The sequence below is a fragment of the Gasterosteus aculeatus genome, chromosome 3 (assembly GCF_964276395.1).
Source record: "Gasterosteus aculeatus chromosome 3, fGasAcu3.hap1.1, whole genome shotgun sequence".
NCBI classification, from domain to species: domain Eukaryota; kingdom Metazoa; phylum Chordata; class Actinopteri; order Perciformes; family Gasterosteidae; genus Gasterosteus; species Gasterosteus aculeatus.
In genome coordinates this window covers 9,462,684-9,480,764 of record NC_135690.1, presented here as the reverse complement: position 1 = coordinate 9,480,764, position 18,081 = coordinate 9,462,684, and the positions used below count along the sequence as shown (strand labels likewise).

The following is an 18,081-nucleotide window of genomic DNA, read 5'->3' as shown; positions in this document are numbered from 1 at the left end:
ATATGTGTAGAAAAGACAGGAATCCTGCATTCATTTATTTTTGTTATGACTTTTGTCATACCCATCCCACATGCAAAATGTCCAGTTTCAACTCAGTAATGCTGGGCGTGATGCTGTGAGTGGGTGAACGTCTGAGTTATGCCAATTATGGGGGCTGTTATCATGTTGATACAGTATTAGTTTGTTGTTTTCTCGTTTTCTTTGTAGTCCACCTAATGACAAAAATAAGAATAAGTAACTTTGTTGCTTAGTCAGGTATATTTATTTTTAATTAATTTATAAATAATAATGCAAAGATACAAAGACAGAAGCCTTCACACAAGAAAAATACATCAGGTACAGTCCAAACAGAAGCGTAATTCATCTTTTATATAGCAAACATTTACAGCCAACTTGGATTCGTTTGGTCCGATTTGACAATTTAAATATAAAACACACAATTTAAAGAACAAGATTTGAACCGAGTAATTTTTAAAGGGTTAGTTCAAAAAGTACCAACTTGCCAAGCTGTGCTGCAGAATGCTAGATTTTGCATATTCTATGAGCTTAATGTTTCCTGTTGCTGCGAGCATACTTTGGGAGCGTAGTGCACTCCTTCACGGCAGTAAAATGCATGTGCAGTGGTTGGAATAGTATCACTGTTCTCAGAAACAAAAAAACATTATATAACAATTTAGCTGCCATTGTATGAGGCTGAAACCAGCAGCGGGCTGTCCTCAAAATGCACACAAAGGATTCATGGAGTGAGTGACTTTGCACAACTATTACTCGGTTTCATCTTTCTGATTCAGTTTGTGTTGTAACATGTCTCTCTCTCGCTCTCTCTCTCTCTGACTGCACAATATTTGCTTCTGATTTTTCTTATTTCAAGGTATTTTTTGAGATATTTTGTAATTCAGCATCACGCAGGAAAGCGATTCCTGGGTAGGTATGTCGGTCGCATCTCTTTAAGTTATGATGGAATAATTTATTCAATAATGTTCAATGTAATCAATGTATTCATACGTTCATAGTTGATATATGAAAGAACTCGTACCCCAGTACAATATTTTGAAAAACATGGGAAAGGTTTCTTCAACAGTTGGAGGAATAAAATGCTTAAATATTCTCTTATTTATGGCTGTTTTGTACTTTGGCTTTCTGATTCAACTGTTAATTAATACTAAAAGACTATACAGTGTGAATGATAGACTTACTATAAAACTAAATTTAATAAAATCTAAATATTACCGTCAATAGTTCTGTTAAAAAACGTGTTAACTTCTAATGGCATGTGGCTGCTCATAGAAAAGTAGATAGTAAGTGTATTTTCTAAGACATAAAAGTCTGTAATCGAAATAAAAGTTTTTTTCAGGGCCTGAAATGCTTGTGAACAAAGACCAAAGAAAATATAACGAATTAACGTAATGAAATATATTATTTAGGGCATAGTATTGGAATTACATTACTGATTCACTGGTGAATCTAAATAGCAAAGTAAGTTTGCTATTCTACACTGCAAGTTGTTCCAATTCCACAATCACAACAAAAACATTTTATGGAGCGTAAACAAACATTGCTCTGTCGTAAACTCTTGTCTCTGTAAACACTGGTATAATAGCAATGAATGCCTTATCATTGATGCATAAAGAGGTGGCAGTAACAGGCGACACATCAGAGCTATCTACATGAGCACAAAAAAAGATCAAAACAGAAAACGGACCTACAAAGATTTCAGGCTCTCTTTAAAGTCTGAGGTCCAGCAGAAAATATCGAGCCACATGACATGTTACAGCGCAGTATTTCTCAGTGCATTTTCTCACTTTGACATCATATCACATAAAGCACGAATAACATTATTCCTACCATACAGCAATATACAAAGCTAGTCTAGATTTACCATGACATAATTTACCTCTGTTGGTGCTGCACAGAAAATAAGCACATACAGTATTATGCAGTGTAAAACCAATCAAAAGCTCCTACATGTGCATAAAAGGCTGATAACCATTTTTCCGATGCTTTTAGGCTTCACTTAGCAGATACATTAGTCCACACATGACGCTGAACAAAGGACATTACCGAACAAGAAACTCAAAACGCTGACAAAGTCCACTCCACCCTTGAAAGAAAATAAAACCCAAGCCGTAGAGGGAGAAACGTGTAGATGTCCATGCCGTCACAAAATTATGAAGAAAAGAAAAGATACAAAATTAAGAAATGTGATTTATTTAAAAAAAAATAGGGAAAATCTTTAAGCTCAACAATTTAGTTTTAACATTTTTGCTGACTGACATTTTTAAAGTTACATTATGTGAGAATAATGGTGGGATACGCTGGCACTAGAGGACCTTGGCACACATCAACAAAGACAATGTTCCAGTTACAGAATTCCCTTTTTTAGTGTAAAATATTCATGAATTTTAGAAATAACTATATTTGCACGATATTGTGATAACACGCACGTTTCAAATGTACTCATTTGAGAATCCCACTTGACTGTTCTTGCATTTTTTTATTAATACACTTTTCATCTGCAAATAATGCATTAATTACACACGTTTTTCTATATCTATTTCCTCCAACCTGCTGTCAGTAGCAGAAAGAGCAGCAGCGACGTGATTGACACTCCTTTGATAACCACCGTTCCAAAATACAAATGTTTCCCAAAATCCAGAAAAACTGTAACCGTGGACTACTAACAAAATACGGACTCTTTTTCAAATCTGTATATTTTCAAAAATAACTATAAGTTAATTGAGCTTTTTTAAATATATTTCTTTTTTTCTTTTTTCTTTTTTACAAGAAGGCAAGTTTAATCAAAGACAGGGCAAACAGGTCCAGTGCACATAACAGTCACAGGGGGGTTTGGTACGTATACTCTCGTAAATCAGTGTTTTAAATAAATATATTAAGTGCAATATGAGGGATGAGACAGTTATGATCCACTCCCAAACACAGTGGACTTTTTAAAGAGCAAATGCTTAAACCAAATAAATGCAGAACCAACAGTCGGAGAGACATGGAGGGCATCGATAAAGGGCACGGACAACACGAGCAAGACGACGAAACGGTTCATTATCACTTTAGTGCTTTGAAAATAAATAAAAAGTAAAATATCAAACATTATGTCACATCTCCTTTGCAGGGAGAAGAAAATAACAGGTGAAATATATTTGGTCCTACCGTACATGAAGGCTAGATATACGAGGCAATGAGGATGACAAGATGGCAACAACACAGCTGTAGAGATGCGACCTAAATACATTCTCATTGCATCAACAATGCTGCTCTAGTATAGAGATAGTTCAATTGTCTGGAAAAATATATATATTTCAACTACACTGAGGTCACATCTTTGGGAGTAAACCAGGAGAGCTTCTACTCTATGACACACACACCGAGCCTTTTTCTCTACACCGTACCAGTCTGAGAGGAAAAGAGTTTCAAAAATATCAAAAGAAATATAACCTTTGCTGTGCATTCTATATAGGGACCTCTCCCATTGGCTTCTTTTTGAAATGGTTAATTTTTATCTTTTTCATTTTACAGTCCTAAACCAATCGCTGTAGTTTTGCATAGATACCATTACGCAAAATCTAATCACATTCTGTACATGTAAAATATCAAACGAAACAAGAATGTAAACATCTAATCCCTAAAATGTACCAATTCATCCTTTTAGATTTGACTGATGCGTGAAAAATGATATGGTATTGACAATGGATGAAGTAATGGATAAAGATCAGCGCACCTCAAAAATACAATACAACTATGAAATATGCGAGCCGAACCACTTATAAAACAGCAACAATGACTTGACAGTTGAATTTTTCCCATTTACATAATAGTCATCTTTGCAAGAAAACCAAAATGTCAAGCTATTAAGGCAAAACAAGTATGCACAGTGATTTGTGATTTCATGCATAAGTCATGGCTGCTATTTACTATGTTAAAACTAAAATTAGGTCAAATCAGCATCTCCTAAAAACAAGCAAAATAGTGACTCATCGCCACTAAAAACTTTGGGAAAAATCAAACTAGGCCTGAGATTGGCCTCTATGACAAACTACACAGGGATTTGCACTAAAGTGATATCCAAACTGAATGCACTGCTGAGAGCAATCTAGCTGGGCACAAAGGGAGGTTAAGCTTGTGTTTCCTCCGAGTCATCGATCTCTGTGTTTACAGGTATATGATACTGGAGATTGTTAAGGGTTCACTCTGCTGACGTGGTTTAGTCAGTCATCGAAGGAGGATATCGGAAAATTAATCAAAATTCAAAGTGTAATTTGTTGCGACACAACCGTGAAGGTCATTCATACCGTAACTTGTCATCAGCCGTAAACTCTTCCCAGTTGTCAAAGTTTCCAGTCTTTCAATTACAATTGAACGCGTTCAAATGCTCTCCTGCAGGGTTGCATTGAGTTGGTTGCCGTGAAATCCGAGCTCTGCCCAGACGAGGTGTTGACCAGCACCCTCCAGAGAGCTGCTCCTCGTGGATCCTTATTCTCTCAGGTATGCCCCCCCCCCTCCCTCAGGGCAGCAGCATCGACACACCTGGGCATGAGGTGGTGCGGCGGTTAGAGCCGGTCCAGGCGAAACGCATCCTCTGTGGCGGGGTCAGCAAGGATCATGTCCGGATCGTTTAGCATGTGAAGGCCGTCAAGCGTCAGCGGGTCTATTTTAAGATCATCCAATGGGAACTGGGAGTCCACATCGAAGCTGATATCCGTGGACAACGAGCCAGTGAGGTCCTTGGGCAGGCTGGGGGGGGACTCCCCGCTCACTTAGCAGAGGCGAGACAGAAAATGTGAGAAAATCTCATTAAAATGATCTTTTATGTCTTTGAGGGGTTTTTAGGGGTGGAGGGAAGGCTCGCCGATTAAAACTATAAAACACATGATTGGCAGCAAGACAAGAGTGTGTGTTTTTGTACTTTCTGTCAGATACTTGACATCTTAATTACACATTTCTGCTAACAACAAGCTGCTAATTTTCACAAACAACGGAAGGGAAACATCTTGTTACATAAAATGTAAAAAGGTTTATTATTACCAGGTTTATCATTTGTCGTATACTTAGGAAGGTAATTGACCGTAAGCTCGGTCTGGATGTTGCATGTGTGCGCCTATAGACCTGGAAAATAACTGGATTTATAGGCGAGCTGGTGAATGGAGCAAAGTGTCAGTAGCTTTAAAGATTACCTGCAAATATATTACTCTCTCATTGCAGATTTACAACAATGCTAGATTGCTTCAAGCTAAAACTTTGCCTGGGAAACTATTCCTGTATTAAGACATACGAAATCATAGGAAAGACACCTGCTGTAAAACTTAAGTGAGCTACATCAAACGTTGAAGCAGCACCTGTGAGAATGATGTTGGGGATGTTTCCATGGCTACTGTAGCCCAGCTGCTGGTCCTGCAGACTGCAGTGGCCGCCAGTCAAACCCATCATAAGCGCCTGGGAGTAGTTCAGGGTGGAGGTCTGGTTATACAGGCTGTCAGAGCTGATGGGGGTTTCAATCATGTTGAACTGCTCCAACTGGCAATCACAACAAGAATAAAGGTCGCAGTTGTTAAAAAACATGTGAAACGCTCCAAAGCGAGAGAAAGCTGAGAGCTGAACACACACTGTACCTGCTGAGAGAGAGCACTGGCCTGAATGGACGGGAGCTGCTGGTCGTAGAAGTCTGCAAACACGCTGCCCAGTATGGAGTTATGCTGCAACAACAAACAGGCCACATCTGTTTGTTTACATTCTGATAAAAAAAAAACTCCCATCTCCCAGTGTGGAGCGTCAACTATGGACATACTTCGTCCTGGTTGCAGGAGTTATACACATAACATAAATTGTGGAATATGAAGAAGACACAGTCAAAGCAGGAACAATGCTGGAGGAACAAATATCACCAGGCAGCATCTGGAAATGGAATTTTTGGGTTTGGGTAACTTGAGTTTAACAGTTCACGGCCTTCTGTTCATGTATGTCACAATATTTGTCACAACCAGAAGAAGCAGTTAAAAGTCATGTGATAAACACAAAATTAAACTGCTTCATTTTCAATGGGTGTTGAGACACCAAACATGTGAAAAACGCATTGAGGAGTTTGAAGACTAATGTTTGAAATATTAATGCAAACTAAATCACTTCCTGCGGTGCTTGCAGTATTTCCAGAATTTGCAGTGAATAATTCAGAGAGGGAGCTACTAACAAGACAATTGTCACTTTGGCAGCCTTCCTATTCCAATACTAGGAATATTATTCAAAACCTGCAAAAACAAGACACATTTTCTGGTAAATAAATTACAAAACAAATGAATGAGAAAGCAAGTAAATAAGCAAGGGACTTGATTAATTGTGTAAATAAAAATCAGTCCAAACCATCCGCCCAAATATCAGAATGCTCATACAAATGTCAAAAATCAGCCAGCTCAGGACAAGGATACAGGCTTCAAAAAGGCAACTCCTTCCACTTGAGCTTCCTCTGCTGCCTCCTGCCCTTGGTGTTTTAATTAATAAAATCCCCTCTGTGACTTTAATGTCCCTTCACTGACTCATCCAGCGCCAGCTAATTCCCTTCAAGTTCCTCATTTGAATGTCCTCATTGAACCAGCCACAGAAGTTCTCCTTTTTCATCGCGGCCTCTTAATGTATAAGTAATTGGATCACATTCTCAGCCCGTGCTCCTCCTAGTCCAAAACCAAATTATCTGTGTATGCTGCAGATGTCCCCACAGGGCACAGCAGAATAATGGCGCATACAGCAGCCAGCTGTGGTTTAGCCCGTGGATAACCTCAGCGCTACGCGTGAGCTACCTCAGCTCAACAGGACACACAAGTAAAAAACAAATGCACACACACACAATCCCACACTCCTGTGCATGATATACATATACGGCACAATGCCAGGGTGTCAAATCTCAGATTTGATGTAGACTAACAGCTCTGATCCTTATTTTCCTTTTGGTCTGTTTTATTTATTGTAAAGCACCACCCTGCAATGAGGTACAGTTTGTCAGAAGGGTTAGCAGCTTCTTCTAAAATTAAAATAAAAGAACGCATAAAAGAACTGTGGTTTTGTGTAGTAAGACTGGGAGGATACAGTGGAGATGCAACGCAAATACCACAAAAGCAGCAGAAAGGAAGGTTGGGGGACGTGGCTACAGAACAACACACCGATGACACTTAGTGCTTAAAGAGACTGGGGGTCAGATCTGGGCAAAACCGGGACGACCTCATCTCTATAACATCAATGACTGTGATCATGGAAATGGTTTGGAAATCACTCAGGAAATGGTTTTCAAAATGCAGAACTGTGATTGTGATGCATTATTTTTCTATAGGAATGATTCCTGATAGTCTTGACAATGTAAAGCTTTACTTCATTTAATCACAGTGTAGCCAATAACGATGATTATGTTGTTGTGTATAATGTAAAACCTCCATTGAAAAAAAAAGCGCCTGTGAATGACCTGCTGTGACCTGCTGGTAAAATCTGTGAAAAAGAGTCACCTTAAAGCATACTGATATAAGAAGACACTCTTGTTAACAACACTTTTTTGTCTTCCACATTTATAGAACTATGTAATTAAACACATGAATAAATAATTGTCCTGTTTGTGGTCCGATTTACTCAAGCGCTCGAAAACAAACGGACATATTTCATTTTCTTCTTTGCCCAGATCTGCTAATGTCAACACAACACAAGCAGCTGTGGGAGGGGGGGGGGGGACGGGCAGCCACAGAGTCCTACATGGCAACGATAACCACAGGACTACGATGCAGGGGACGGTGACGTTGGTACAGCGCGAGCCAGCGGCAGCTCACTGCTTCACACGCCCTTACTTGAGGCGAACCTCCAGGTGAGAAGCCTTGGTTGGAGACGGGGGAGGTTGGAGACTGATTGGCGGAGGATCCGACCCTACTGCGGTACTGTTGGAGGGACGAGGCCTGATACAAGAGGATACGTTGGAGTTATTCACATTGGAGGATGTTCTTCTTTCTGCCCGAGTGTGGAGCGTTTGCTCATGTTACTGCGGGTTATCCGGGTCACCTTTTGCCAGCGTGACCTGAGGAATCAGAGCTCCATTCACTGTTTTTAATGGTCGTAACCCGGCGTGACAGAATTGAATGCTGAACAACAGCATGGTTAAAAAGTCGACGACCACCACGCATCACATGTCACATCTAAAGCTGTCACAGAAAGCTCCAGGGGATTAATTAGGAGAGGAAAGCCCCTTGTTGTGTTCTGTCATGTCTGCTCTTTTTTCAATTTACATATCCGACAAAATCAAAAGAGATATTCATATTTGCAAATAACAAATAAACTCTCCCCATTCCTAATCAATTGATGGACACCAAAATATGTGTGGCATGAGATAGAGAAGCAGTTCAGGGCCTGTAGAAACATTAACTAGTACCTATCAGACTTGTTTGAAATCTCAATAAATCAAAGGAATTATTTTCCATTATCTGGCTGTGACTGGATTTGCTTTAAACCTCAAATCTACGGCTTAGAAATGAAGTCAAACATCTAAAGCCCCCTCTGTCACATAATATAGAAATATATTGAAATCATGGTGGTTAAAATAAGAGAAAGGAAGATTAAGCTGGTGTCTTGCTGTGTTTCCTCACAATGTTTCGCTTGAACTCACGCTGCAATAAACGAGAGCAAGAGAGCGCAGGCCACTTCGTCCTCTCTGCAGTAATCCACACGCACATTCCCACCGCAGCAGAACAACAGCACCAGCCAAGATCCGAAGGAATCACAGGGCCTTGCAAGACCATTTAGATTCCGTGCTGTTTTTCTTTTGTTTGTAAATTTGTACTAGACTTCGTACTGCCCAAACGAATGCAAAGGAAAGAAAGAAACACAACTTTGAAAGGTCGGCGTGTAGCTTTGAGACAAAAGCACTGATGCCAATCTGAAGAAACTCATTTCAGGAAGGAAATGGGAACCGAGCGGGAGGATCCAGTCATCATCATGATGACGCTGGTGTGCTGCAGACAGACGGTCGCTCACCGTGTTCATGTCCATGGTCATGTCGGCCTGCGAGGATGACTGGTTGTCTGACGTGGAGCAGGAGTTTCCAGAGGAGTGCAGCTGGACCAGACCTATCTGCTGAAAAATAAAATGCAGGGTTACAGATGTGATTCATTAATGTTAAATTATTAAGATTAAGTCCATCACTATATGCTTTTATAGCATGTTGGCAGACACGTAAAACTAATTTTCTATACATGCATTATTATGTATATTTTGGCCACACAGGGACGTTCCAGTGGTTTAGTTCTAAACTTTTCAATAATCTTTTTTTACTGTTGCTGTTTGACAATTTGATGTTTATCAGTAAACCGTCAATATCTAAAATATCTTGTCCATGTGTTTGACTACTACACTTTCATAGGTGATTTGTTTACATTATGTGTTCATGTCAACGTTATGTCAAATGTTTCATTCTCAATAATTGATATCTGTATAGATGGAAAATAACAATAACAGAACAGAATAAGAAAATCATAGAGGCCTCGTGTTTTAACTCCTGAATAAACACACAAATTATATTTTGAATCATGACATTGTTATGAACCGCTGCTACTGTGCCGCAGAGCAAATTGTGATCAAAGACCTTCATCTGTGGAAAGGTTCAGAGCTTCCAAAGTGTAAAATATTTTGATGGATTTTAATGCTACATCCTAATGAGCAGATTTATTTTTGCATTGAGGTTAATAAAATCCCTTTGGCATTAATATATTTGCTAAGAGGATGATTTTTTACACATTAAACAGGAGTTCTTTGTTTTATGTTTTGCCATAAACAGCAGTGGTTCAAATCAAGCTTTCTACAGTAACTACAAGCATAAACGCTGCAATTATTTGACATTTTTGCATGTCATTTACAGAGTAGTAGAACTGAATAGTTGCGATCGCAAGAATCAAGGAACTAATAGATTGAATGCTGGAGAGAAACTTACTTGCTGGCTCTGGTGTGTTTGGGACGACGGCTGCTGGCTGAAAAAGGCGTACTGGGCCAGCTGCTGCTCAAGGTTCATGGCGTTAATGGCCGCCTGGGGAGCAAAGCGACATATATTCCTCTTATAAGCCACAAATGTAGGCATATTTACATCACAATATAACCTCATAACCTCATAACCATAACACAAAAATTGACGTGAATGCGAATTGCCGGGAATTGTCTGAACTAAATGGCATCAACAATCCGACGTGATCGGTTCTCTCGGGAGAGCCGAGGTCACGGCACGGATCAGTCTGCTGCACCTGAGAGAGAGTGAGAGGCGGAGATGTTGGGGAGAGCTGCAGGTTCTGATGCTGGTGGGAGTCTCCTGCATTCAGGATGAGAGGAACCATGTCGTCCTGCCCAGTCTGCATTTCCATGGTTACTGTGGGCTCAGAGGTGTTCCCTCCTACCCAGTACACACAAAAAAAAAGCAAAAGTGTTCCCAATGTTTAAACCAAAAAAAGATCCTGTATCCACATCTCTGAGCACAGCACAGGTTGTGGCTAAATGCGAGCGGTGCACGGTGTTACCTTGCGTGTTAGCCAGCGTCTGCGCTCCGCTGGAGGAGCTGAACGAGGCGGACGCTGCATCATCCGAGTCCAGCGGGGTCGGCAGAGGAGGAGGAAACTGGATGTTGGTCAGGTCAGGGAGAGAACCGCCAGTATTGTGGGCTGCTGGTTTTAGTGATGTGGTCATCTGCTGGTCAGGAGACGGGAATATGCTGCAGAAAACAGAATAATAGTGCCGTGAGGCCGAGAACAAGCCAAATACAACCAGCTGGCTGATGGCAACGACAAAATGAAGGCCTGCAAACCTAAACACTAATTATCATATTACTAAACAAAACTTTTCTTTTTGTTTTCTAATACGGACAACTGCAGAGACATTTGGACATCATGCATCTGGCCAGTGGTGCTATTGCAAATGATTGCCTCGTTGATTTGACAGAATGAATGAAAATGAAGGACAATAGCATAAATAGTGCACCCAATATCAAAGCATTTACATTTCACCATCAAAGATTAGGATTTAGGAAAACGTTTACTGACACCAGTTACAAAAAATTGTTTTAAAATACTCACTTGATCCCTGGAACTTCACAGGGCTCAGACCTTGAATTGTTCTACAAAGAGAAAAAGGTAATAAGGTGATGAAAACCAATGTAACTATAGAAAAAAAGAAACCTGGAAAAAGTACCTTTGAGCACTCCCAGTTCTGGTTTTGTCCATTTTCATCAGTTTCTTGTTTGGTTGCTTCAGCTCCCGGTACGGTGAGCAGGAGAACTGGAGAGATGGCAAAATAACATCAAAAATCTCTTTAGTCTCTCGGCTTTACAGATTTCCACACTGACCTTTGAATAATCGCAGCCCACATGTCCACAGTTAATATGATCCAAGCAAAGGCACCAAGAAGAAAGGAGACCGGAGTAAAATGAAAAGCAACATGGACGTGACATTAAGAGAGCAAGGACTTGAACGGCATTACTGAATGCCGTTCAAGTTTACTGAACGGCAATAATGGGCAAAACCCCCAAAAATGTCTCAGAAGAGATTAATAAAAAGTCAATAAAACTGCTTGTGTAATTTAAATAATTATTAATTAGCAGTAAAATTCTTCAGACGCTTCACAAAAAGTCGATCGCAAACGAACGACTGAACCTCCAAGAAAAGGCAGTAAAATACCACAGAAAATGAATAAAAGCTTACGGTAACACACTGTTGACTGTATCTCAACCTAGTGGTCAAAATTTCACCACTTTAACATTGACGTGCATTGAGACAACGCGTACCTCTTTTTGGCTGGAGCTCCTGTGATCCTCCAGTGAACGAGGCCTGCTGGGAAGGAGCTAGTGTGCTCTGGTGCAGTGCTGAGTCAGAGTTTGTCCTGCAGGACAGGAATAATAATAAAGAACATATCACAAAGTGCATTGTACAGCAAAACTCTGGAAGCTGCAGTAGATGTCTTTCACTATTTATTTTTTTTAGACAATTGATGGATTATGGTCGTTGTAAAAACAATGAGGTTTGTGATATTTGTGACTATATAAAATAAAATGAATTAAATCCAATCTAATCTAATGGGATAAACAGCCTTACCTTCTCCAGCTGGTATCAGGTGGTGGGGACAGATATACTGAACCATATGGACAGCTGTCAATGTGAGAGCGCAGGTTAAGAAAATACAGCTGGAGACTGGAAGTCTTTGCACATTTGATGGACTCACACAAGCAGTACACAAAATGAAAGTGAGGCAATATGCGCAGTGAGCTTCACATCACACGCTGATATTTGTCAAGGCTTAATCCACAATACTCACCAACTCATTTACATGCCGCTTATCCCAAACACGTGTCATTGTTTTGCTTTAATTTATTGCAAGGAGAAGTTGTTTACAAGCACGCGAAAACAAGTTCAATAATTCTGCAACCATAAAGAACAAGTGTAACATCCACCAGAGACATTTAGGCATGTCTGTAAACGGAGTGAAGAAACCCTACATAACAACACATATCTTTTTAAGTTTATTTATGTATAATACAAGTCATTATTAGCAGTCCAGTCATCCCATGTAGCAGAACACCAGACATCTTTCTGCCAAAAATACTGCATCCACCCTCATAATGACCATAAGCAGCGTGGTCAGCAGACGGTATCAAAGGATATCTGGCGTCCGTGTTTGTCGATCGACAGGGGTTTTTGGTGGGTTGATGCGATGCGACTCCGGTCTCGGTAGACTCTGTCCACCAGTCCGTGGTGCCGCGTCGATCGGTTCGTGTCCAGCCCTGAATTCTGACAAACGAAGAGAGGAAAACAGAAATGCATTACTTTCCAGTTCACGGTCAGTTTTGTGTACGTGAGGGTTTCCGACACCATTTTGCTGCATTGGATCGTACCGAAAATGACACCAATAAATCCAGCCTTAAGCTTTTAAGTCGTTAATTAAAATAAAAGCAAGTTTGAGCATATAGCCTCCCTCCGTAACACTGTCCTTGAAAATAAACCCGGGATCTGAGCACTTGCGTCAAACAAGCTGCATGTAGAACGATCGGGAATATGAAAATGCTTTTAAACGCAAATACAAAAATCATTTAGATGAACATTCCAGATTTACCTTTATATCTCAATCGCCACAGAATGTGTTCTTCACAAGTAAAAGAAAAGGTCTTAGCAAGCTCCTATATTTTATGTACAGATCAGCTTTTTGATTCGAGTAAAATAATTCCATATCTCAGTGTCAAATTTCGATATCTTTAGATGCCTAGAGCAAAGGATTGCGGTTCCAGTGCATGTTGGGAGAAAAAAGACAAGCACAAATATGTGGTTAACACAGAAAATATTCACTTCAGATGTTGAAGGAAATACGCCTCTTAGAAATCAATATTAATCCCAGCATCTCACATGGTTGAGAAGTTGTGGTAATGGCTAAATTCTCTCTCTCATGGCGATGGAGAAAATATTTTGGGAAAATACCCAGTTATTTACTTAACCCAGTTAAGTATAAAAACAGACACATAATGTAGACATTTAGTCGCTCGGTTGACGCAGTCTTCCACCATTTATTCTACACAAAGTGCTCTTGTTGCTTACATACAGTATATAAATATTAAGTACGCCACTTCTTGTGTAGAGTATTTAACCCGGGAAACAAGGATCTCATTAACCTGCTGTCTAAAAAAGCAAATGTAAACATATTTGTAGGGCAGGGTTGAGTAAATAAAGCAGGATATTACTTACAGAGATTACAGAGAGGGGCAAAATGTATATGTATATATATATATATATATATATATATATATATGAAACAGCTGTTGGTTATTGTAATGTTAATTTAAGAACATTCAATGCAAATTACTGAGAGAAAATGTAAAACTACCAACAAATACCCCCTCACCTGGAAAGACATATCCATAGCGCTGTTTGCAATCTGATTGACATTGGGCAAAGATCCTCCATAGTACTGCCCGCGGTTCGGTCCCAGCTGCAAGTACTGAGTTTTCTGAAACTGTAGCTAGAAGCAGAGATTTACCGGGTGAGACAAGAGGCCACTGCATGCATATCGGGTCAAGTTCAGGCCACAGTGAAAGAAAAACTACAGACTGGATAAAAACACACAACAGGCCCACATAAAAAGCGGATGGAGCTTTTAACATATTTCATTTAAAAAGAGCTAAATATTGCAAATGGGGTAATTTCTACAGGTTTATAGTAATCCAACCATAATCGCATGTCTTATAATTGTGTTTTACAGCAGGCACCACCGTGCTTATTGATGTTGTCTGTTTCACTAGACATCTTCTTTTGATGCTGTCATCAAATTGGTGCAATGTGAATTTAATGCATTTTAAATGTAAGCATCTTTAGGCAGAAGAAAAGCGCGTCAACTTGGACCAAACACGCACATGGGTGAATTTCCAAAGGCAAAATAGCCCTACAACAGGGTTTTCCACAACCGGTCGATCACATTTTCTCATGCAAGCCCACGGCTCAATGTAGGCAGGTCAGAAAATCAAATAATAACAATTACTATGCCCGCATCACTGGTGTAGCTTGATAAGATTTTGACCTCAGAGTTCTTCTCTTTAGTCAAATCGTTGCAGACTCAGAGGAAAAATGATTACTTGTTACAGGAAGAGGGCTATACAAATATTTTCAACCAAGAAAGGAGCAGAGGGAAAGGATATGGGGAGAAGGGGGTGTGCAGTGGGGGCAGCGAGAAGGATGAAACTCTAAAACAGAAGCTAATTTGCTAATTTGAGTTGTAACCGGATGTGTTACTAAAAAGATAAACACGCTGGCATGCACGACATCATCACCCCAATAAAAAAGCAGCTAAATGGAAATCCGCTATCGTTAAGTGTAATATTTACACTGGTCCTTTTTATACTATGACATATCAAATGGCTTATGGGGAAAATACTCGGTGGGAGATTTTTTTTTTTTTCATAAAACCATCCTGTAGCAGCAGGATATCACTGGTTCTGATTCCCTCTCCGTCTGAATCCGTGTGCCCATCGCGCTCTCACCCAGCAGCTTCAGTCAGTACCGAATCCCTGCTTCCGGTGGATTTATTCCGCGGGCCTGTACTGTATGTGGCTTAAATTTCTACATAATCTGCCAGCTTTCATCTTTGACGTGAACGTCTAGTCACGTTGCAGCGCGCACAGGCCCGAAGACCTGCAAGACAAGTTTACAAAGCACGGCGCGGATCACTGCCATCACCTGCCGACAACAACCCACACATGCACGTTTCTATTGCACTCGGGGAACATCTTTCGGATCGATCGCCCTCTTCCCTGGAAGCGCGAGATGAGAAGAAGAAAAAAAAAAGCAAAACATCCTCGCTGCAGTTTTAGGACGCGCGCTGTCAAGTACGCACGCACGCCCCTCTGCTGTCCACTTGCGTGGGACAAGAAATGTAATAACTTTTTTTTTTTCTTCCGGAAGAGGGACTCTGTCATTTACATCCTCCTCTACAGGACCGTCCCCTCCCGCCAGCTGCGGCGGTTCGCCTCCAGCTGGCCGTTTGTTATTGTTTACCAAACGCCGCGCTGCCTGCGCGCGCCTCCGCGCTACAAAATGCACATTTTGACAGCCCGATGAAAACAAACGAAGAAGGTGGGAGACAACATTCAAAAAATAAAAAATAAAAAAAACACAGACACACACACACACACGCGCGCGCGCGCGCGCGCGATGCGGCGTCGTTACCCTCGCTGCCCGAGTGATGCTGAGGTCCTTCATCACTTCCTCAAACGCCGCCGTCTCCTCCGCCTGCTTCTGGTTGTGCAGAGCGATTTTCTCGCTGAATTTCCGCGGATTGTTCGAAGTCGCCATGTTTCGCTCTTCTGCTTCGTTTTTTTTCTCTCCCTTCGCTGGTCAGCGTCAAGAGGCGCGCAGTGAGGACGCACAGCTTCCGGTAATGGAGGGTGAAGTAAGCCAAACGTGGAGCAGTGTGGAGGTTCGGTGACTCCCCCCCCCCCTCGCCCGTGTCCCCCACGTGAGAGGGGACAAGCGGCGCGGACAGAGTCACTTGGCCGGCGGGTTGTCGTGTTTTACACTTGACGGTTTCCGGTAAAAGTGCTGCTTGACGAAATTCAATTCATTCGTCTGAGATCTGTTTTGGTCTTCAAAACTCCTGAAATCTCAAAAACGTGCAGCCCAGAGTGCGACACATAGATTAAAACAACACAGACAGAAACATGAAACAGACCACAGTGGATACAGTGTTGCCAGTTATAGGAATAAAAGGTTGGAGAAAAAAAACGGTAAGAATAATACAATAAAAAAACAGGGGTAAAATAAAATTGCAAAAAAACAAACAATTTTCATTGCTCCATTCATTGCATTCATTGCTCAAAGTGAAAGACGCCTGATTAAAATCCATGTTTAGATTATTCAATCAATAGCGACAACCTTCACAGCACTTGATGGTGTCTCAGACCAGCAAATGCAGGTGTGCAGGGCCAATCAACGCTGCATCTGATCAGTTGACCATTGGTTGTACTTACCTACTTACTTAATAAGGCTTTTCTTTGACTAAAACTAAAAAAAGTGTTACTTTATTTTTCGACATGGCAGCCTTTTATTTTGAAGGGGACGTCGTCTGGTTTCTCGTATCTGCGCGGTTGTCTCTCTACGATTTGACGCAGCTGCCTCGGCTTTGCGTGCTCACGTCGCTGCGCGGGGGTGGAGTGGAGGTGCTCTGCACATCTGGACTGCGGTCAACCGCAAATGTAACTGTCTAACAGTTATTATTTTTTTAATTATCTTTGGATGCATTTGAAGGCAATGAGGTGATGTTGTCGCCCAGTGTGCCCAGTCAAACGTACTGTCACCAGATGGGCAATTCTGTCGAACTTTTAATTTACACATAAACTGGTTTTGTGAGGAACTTTTAAATATGTTTACGGTAAATAACCTCAATTGAGAGTTCTGAGAGAGTCGAGGATCAAACTGTTTGTGACAATGTCTCAGGCCAGAGAGTGTCAATGTCTTCCTCCTCCCCAGATGTGTCCAGGTGTGTGTGCACTGCTGACCTGAAGATACTACAATACTACTACTAATACTACAATACTGTCCCCCACTGCTTTCTAGATGACCACATTCCAACATTCTGTTAGATACTTACTGCAGACACATGAGGTATTAGATGAATTGTAAGTATTTCTGTCATATATTTGTTTCTACATTCCCTCAATGAATTATATGATAAATCACTTGGGGGGGAAACCCTTTCAATATCTGTTCTGGTTTTCGTATAGCAGTGATAATTTAATTTCCAGCTGCATGCAGAACAGAAAGAGGCCCATGGGTTTTATGATAATATATTGTTGATGTATGATAATATATCACGCTCAGTAAAAACAACACATGCAAATGAAAATTCATGAGAGACATTCAACATTTCAAACATTCATTTTGCCAGGAGTCCAACCACCGCACCTACCATGGTTGTTTATTTCTGGTTGTCCTAACAGGCACTGAAGGCACAGTGGAGCTGTTTCACCTGCAATACAGGATATTGTAATTGGTTGTAAGGTAACCATGGTAACACAGAAAAAGAATCCACTGCAGGGCAGTCGGGGGGGGAGGAGTGCGTTGTGTTAGTGCTGAATGAGGCTTTGAGGAAGGGAGAGCCTTGAAGTCGAGCCTGTTTGTGCTCCCCTGGAAGAAGGAGAAAACCCCTTCTGTCCGCCGCCAGATGTTGTTAATGTTTATCCAATATGCAAACATCCTGCGCTAACATTAGCAGAAACATCACTGGCTGGTGAGCAGCAGAGAGAGAAGCTTTCACCTCACTTCCTCAGTAAAACCCGAGTCTGAAAGCACGTCAGCCATTTTGCTTTTTCATAACATTATTGGTGCCGTAGAGAAAACTGCTGCAACACAAGTGTCTGTTTGTGGCGCGGAGTGATGACAGTTTATTTGGGAGGCCTCGGATTGCTCTTCCCGTTAGTCCGTAATGTTTATTACGCAACTCTTCTTCTTCTTCTTAGTTCAGAAAACTCGGATGCTTTAACCCGTACACATTTTTGTGGCCCCCCAAAAACGCGAACTTTCGTCTCTCTTCTAAATCATA

At 41.0% G+C, this 18,081-nt stretch overlaps 1 protein-coding gene across 2 annotated transcripts; it reads right to left on the bottom strand.

Moving 5' to 3' along the window:
• Positions 1-239: 239 nt before the first annotated feature.
• Positions 240-17,230, bottom strand: crtc1a (CREB regulated transcription coactivator 1a). Of its 2 annotated transcripts, XM_040171556.2 has the most exons (15): positions 15,711-17,230; positions 13,894-14,010; positions 12,666-12,791; positions 12,099-12,160; positions 11,792-11,886; positions 11,200-11,285; positions 11,085-11,125; positions 10,533-10,723; positions 10,263-10,408; positions 9,959-10,051; positions 9,007-9,105; positions 7,830-7,934; positions 5,622-5,705; positions 5,349-5,526; positions 2,756-4,768 (listed from the first exon to the last, which is right to left on the bottom strand). In XM_040171556.2, the coding sequence occupies exons 1-15, from the start codon at positions 15,834-15,836 to the stop codon at positions 4,563-4,565; spliced, it is 1,755 nt and encodes a 584-aa protein (XP_040027490.1). In that variant the 5' UTR covers positions 15,837-17,230; the 3' UTR covers positions 2,756-4,562. The 2 variants fall into 2 exon arrangements, with proteins under 2 accessions (XP_040027492.1, XP_040027490.1); XM_040171558.2 differs by lacking the exon at positions 7,830-7,934 and having other exon boundaries at positions 240-4,768.
• Positions 17,231-18,081: the final 851 nt, after the last annotated feature.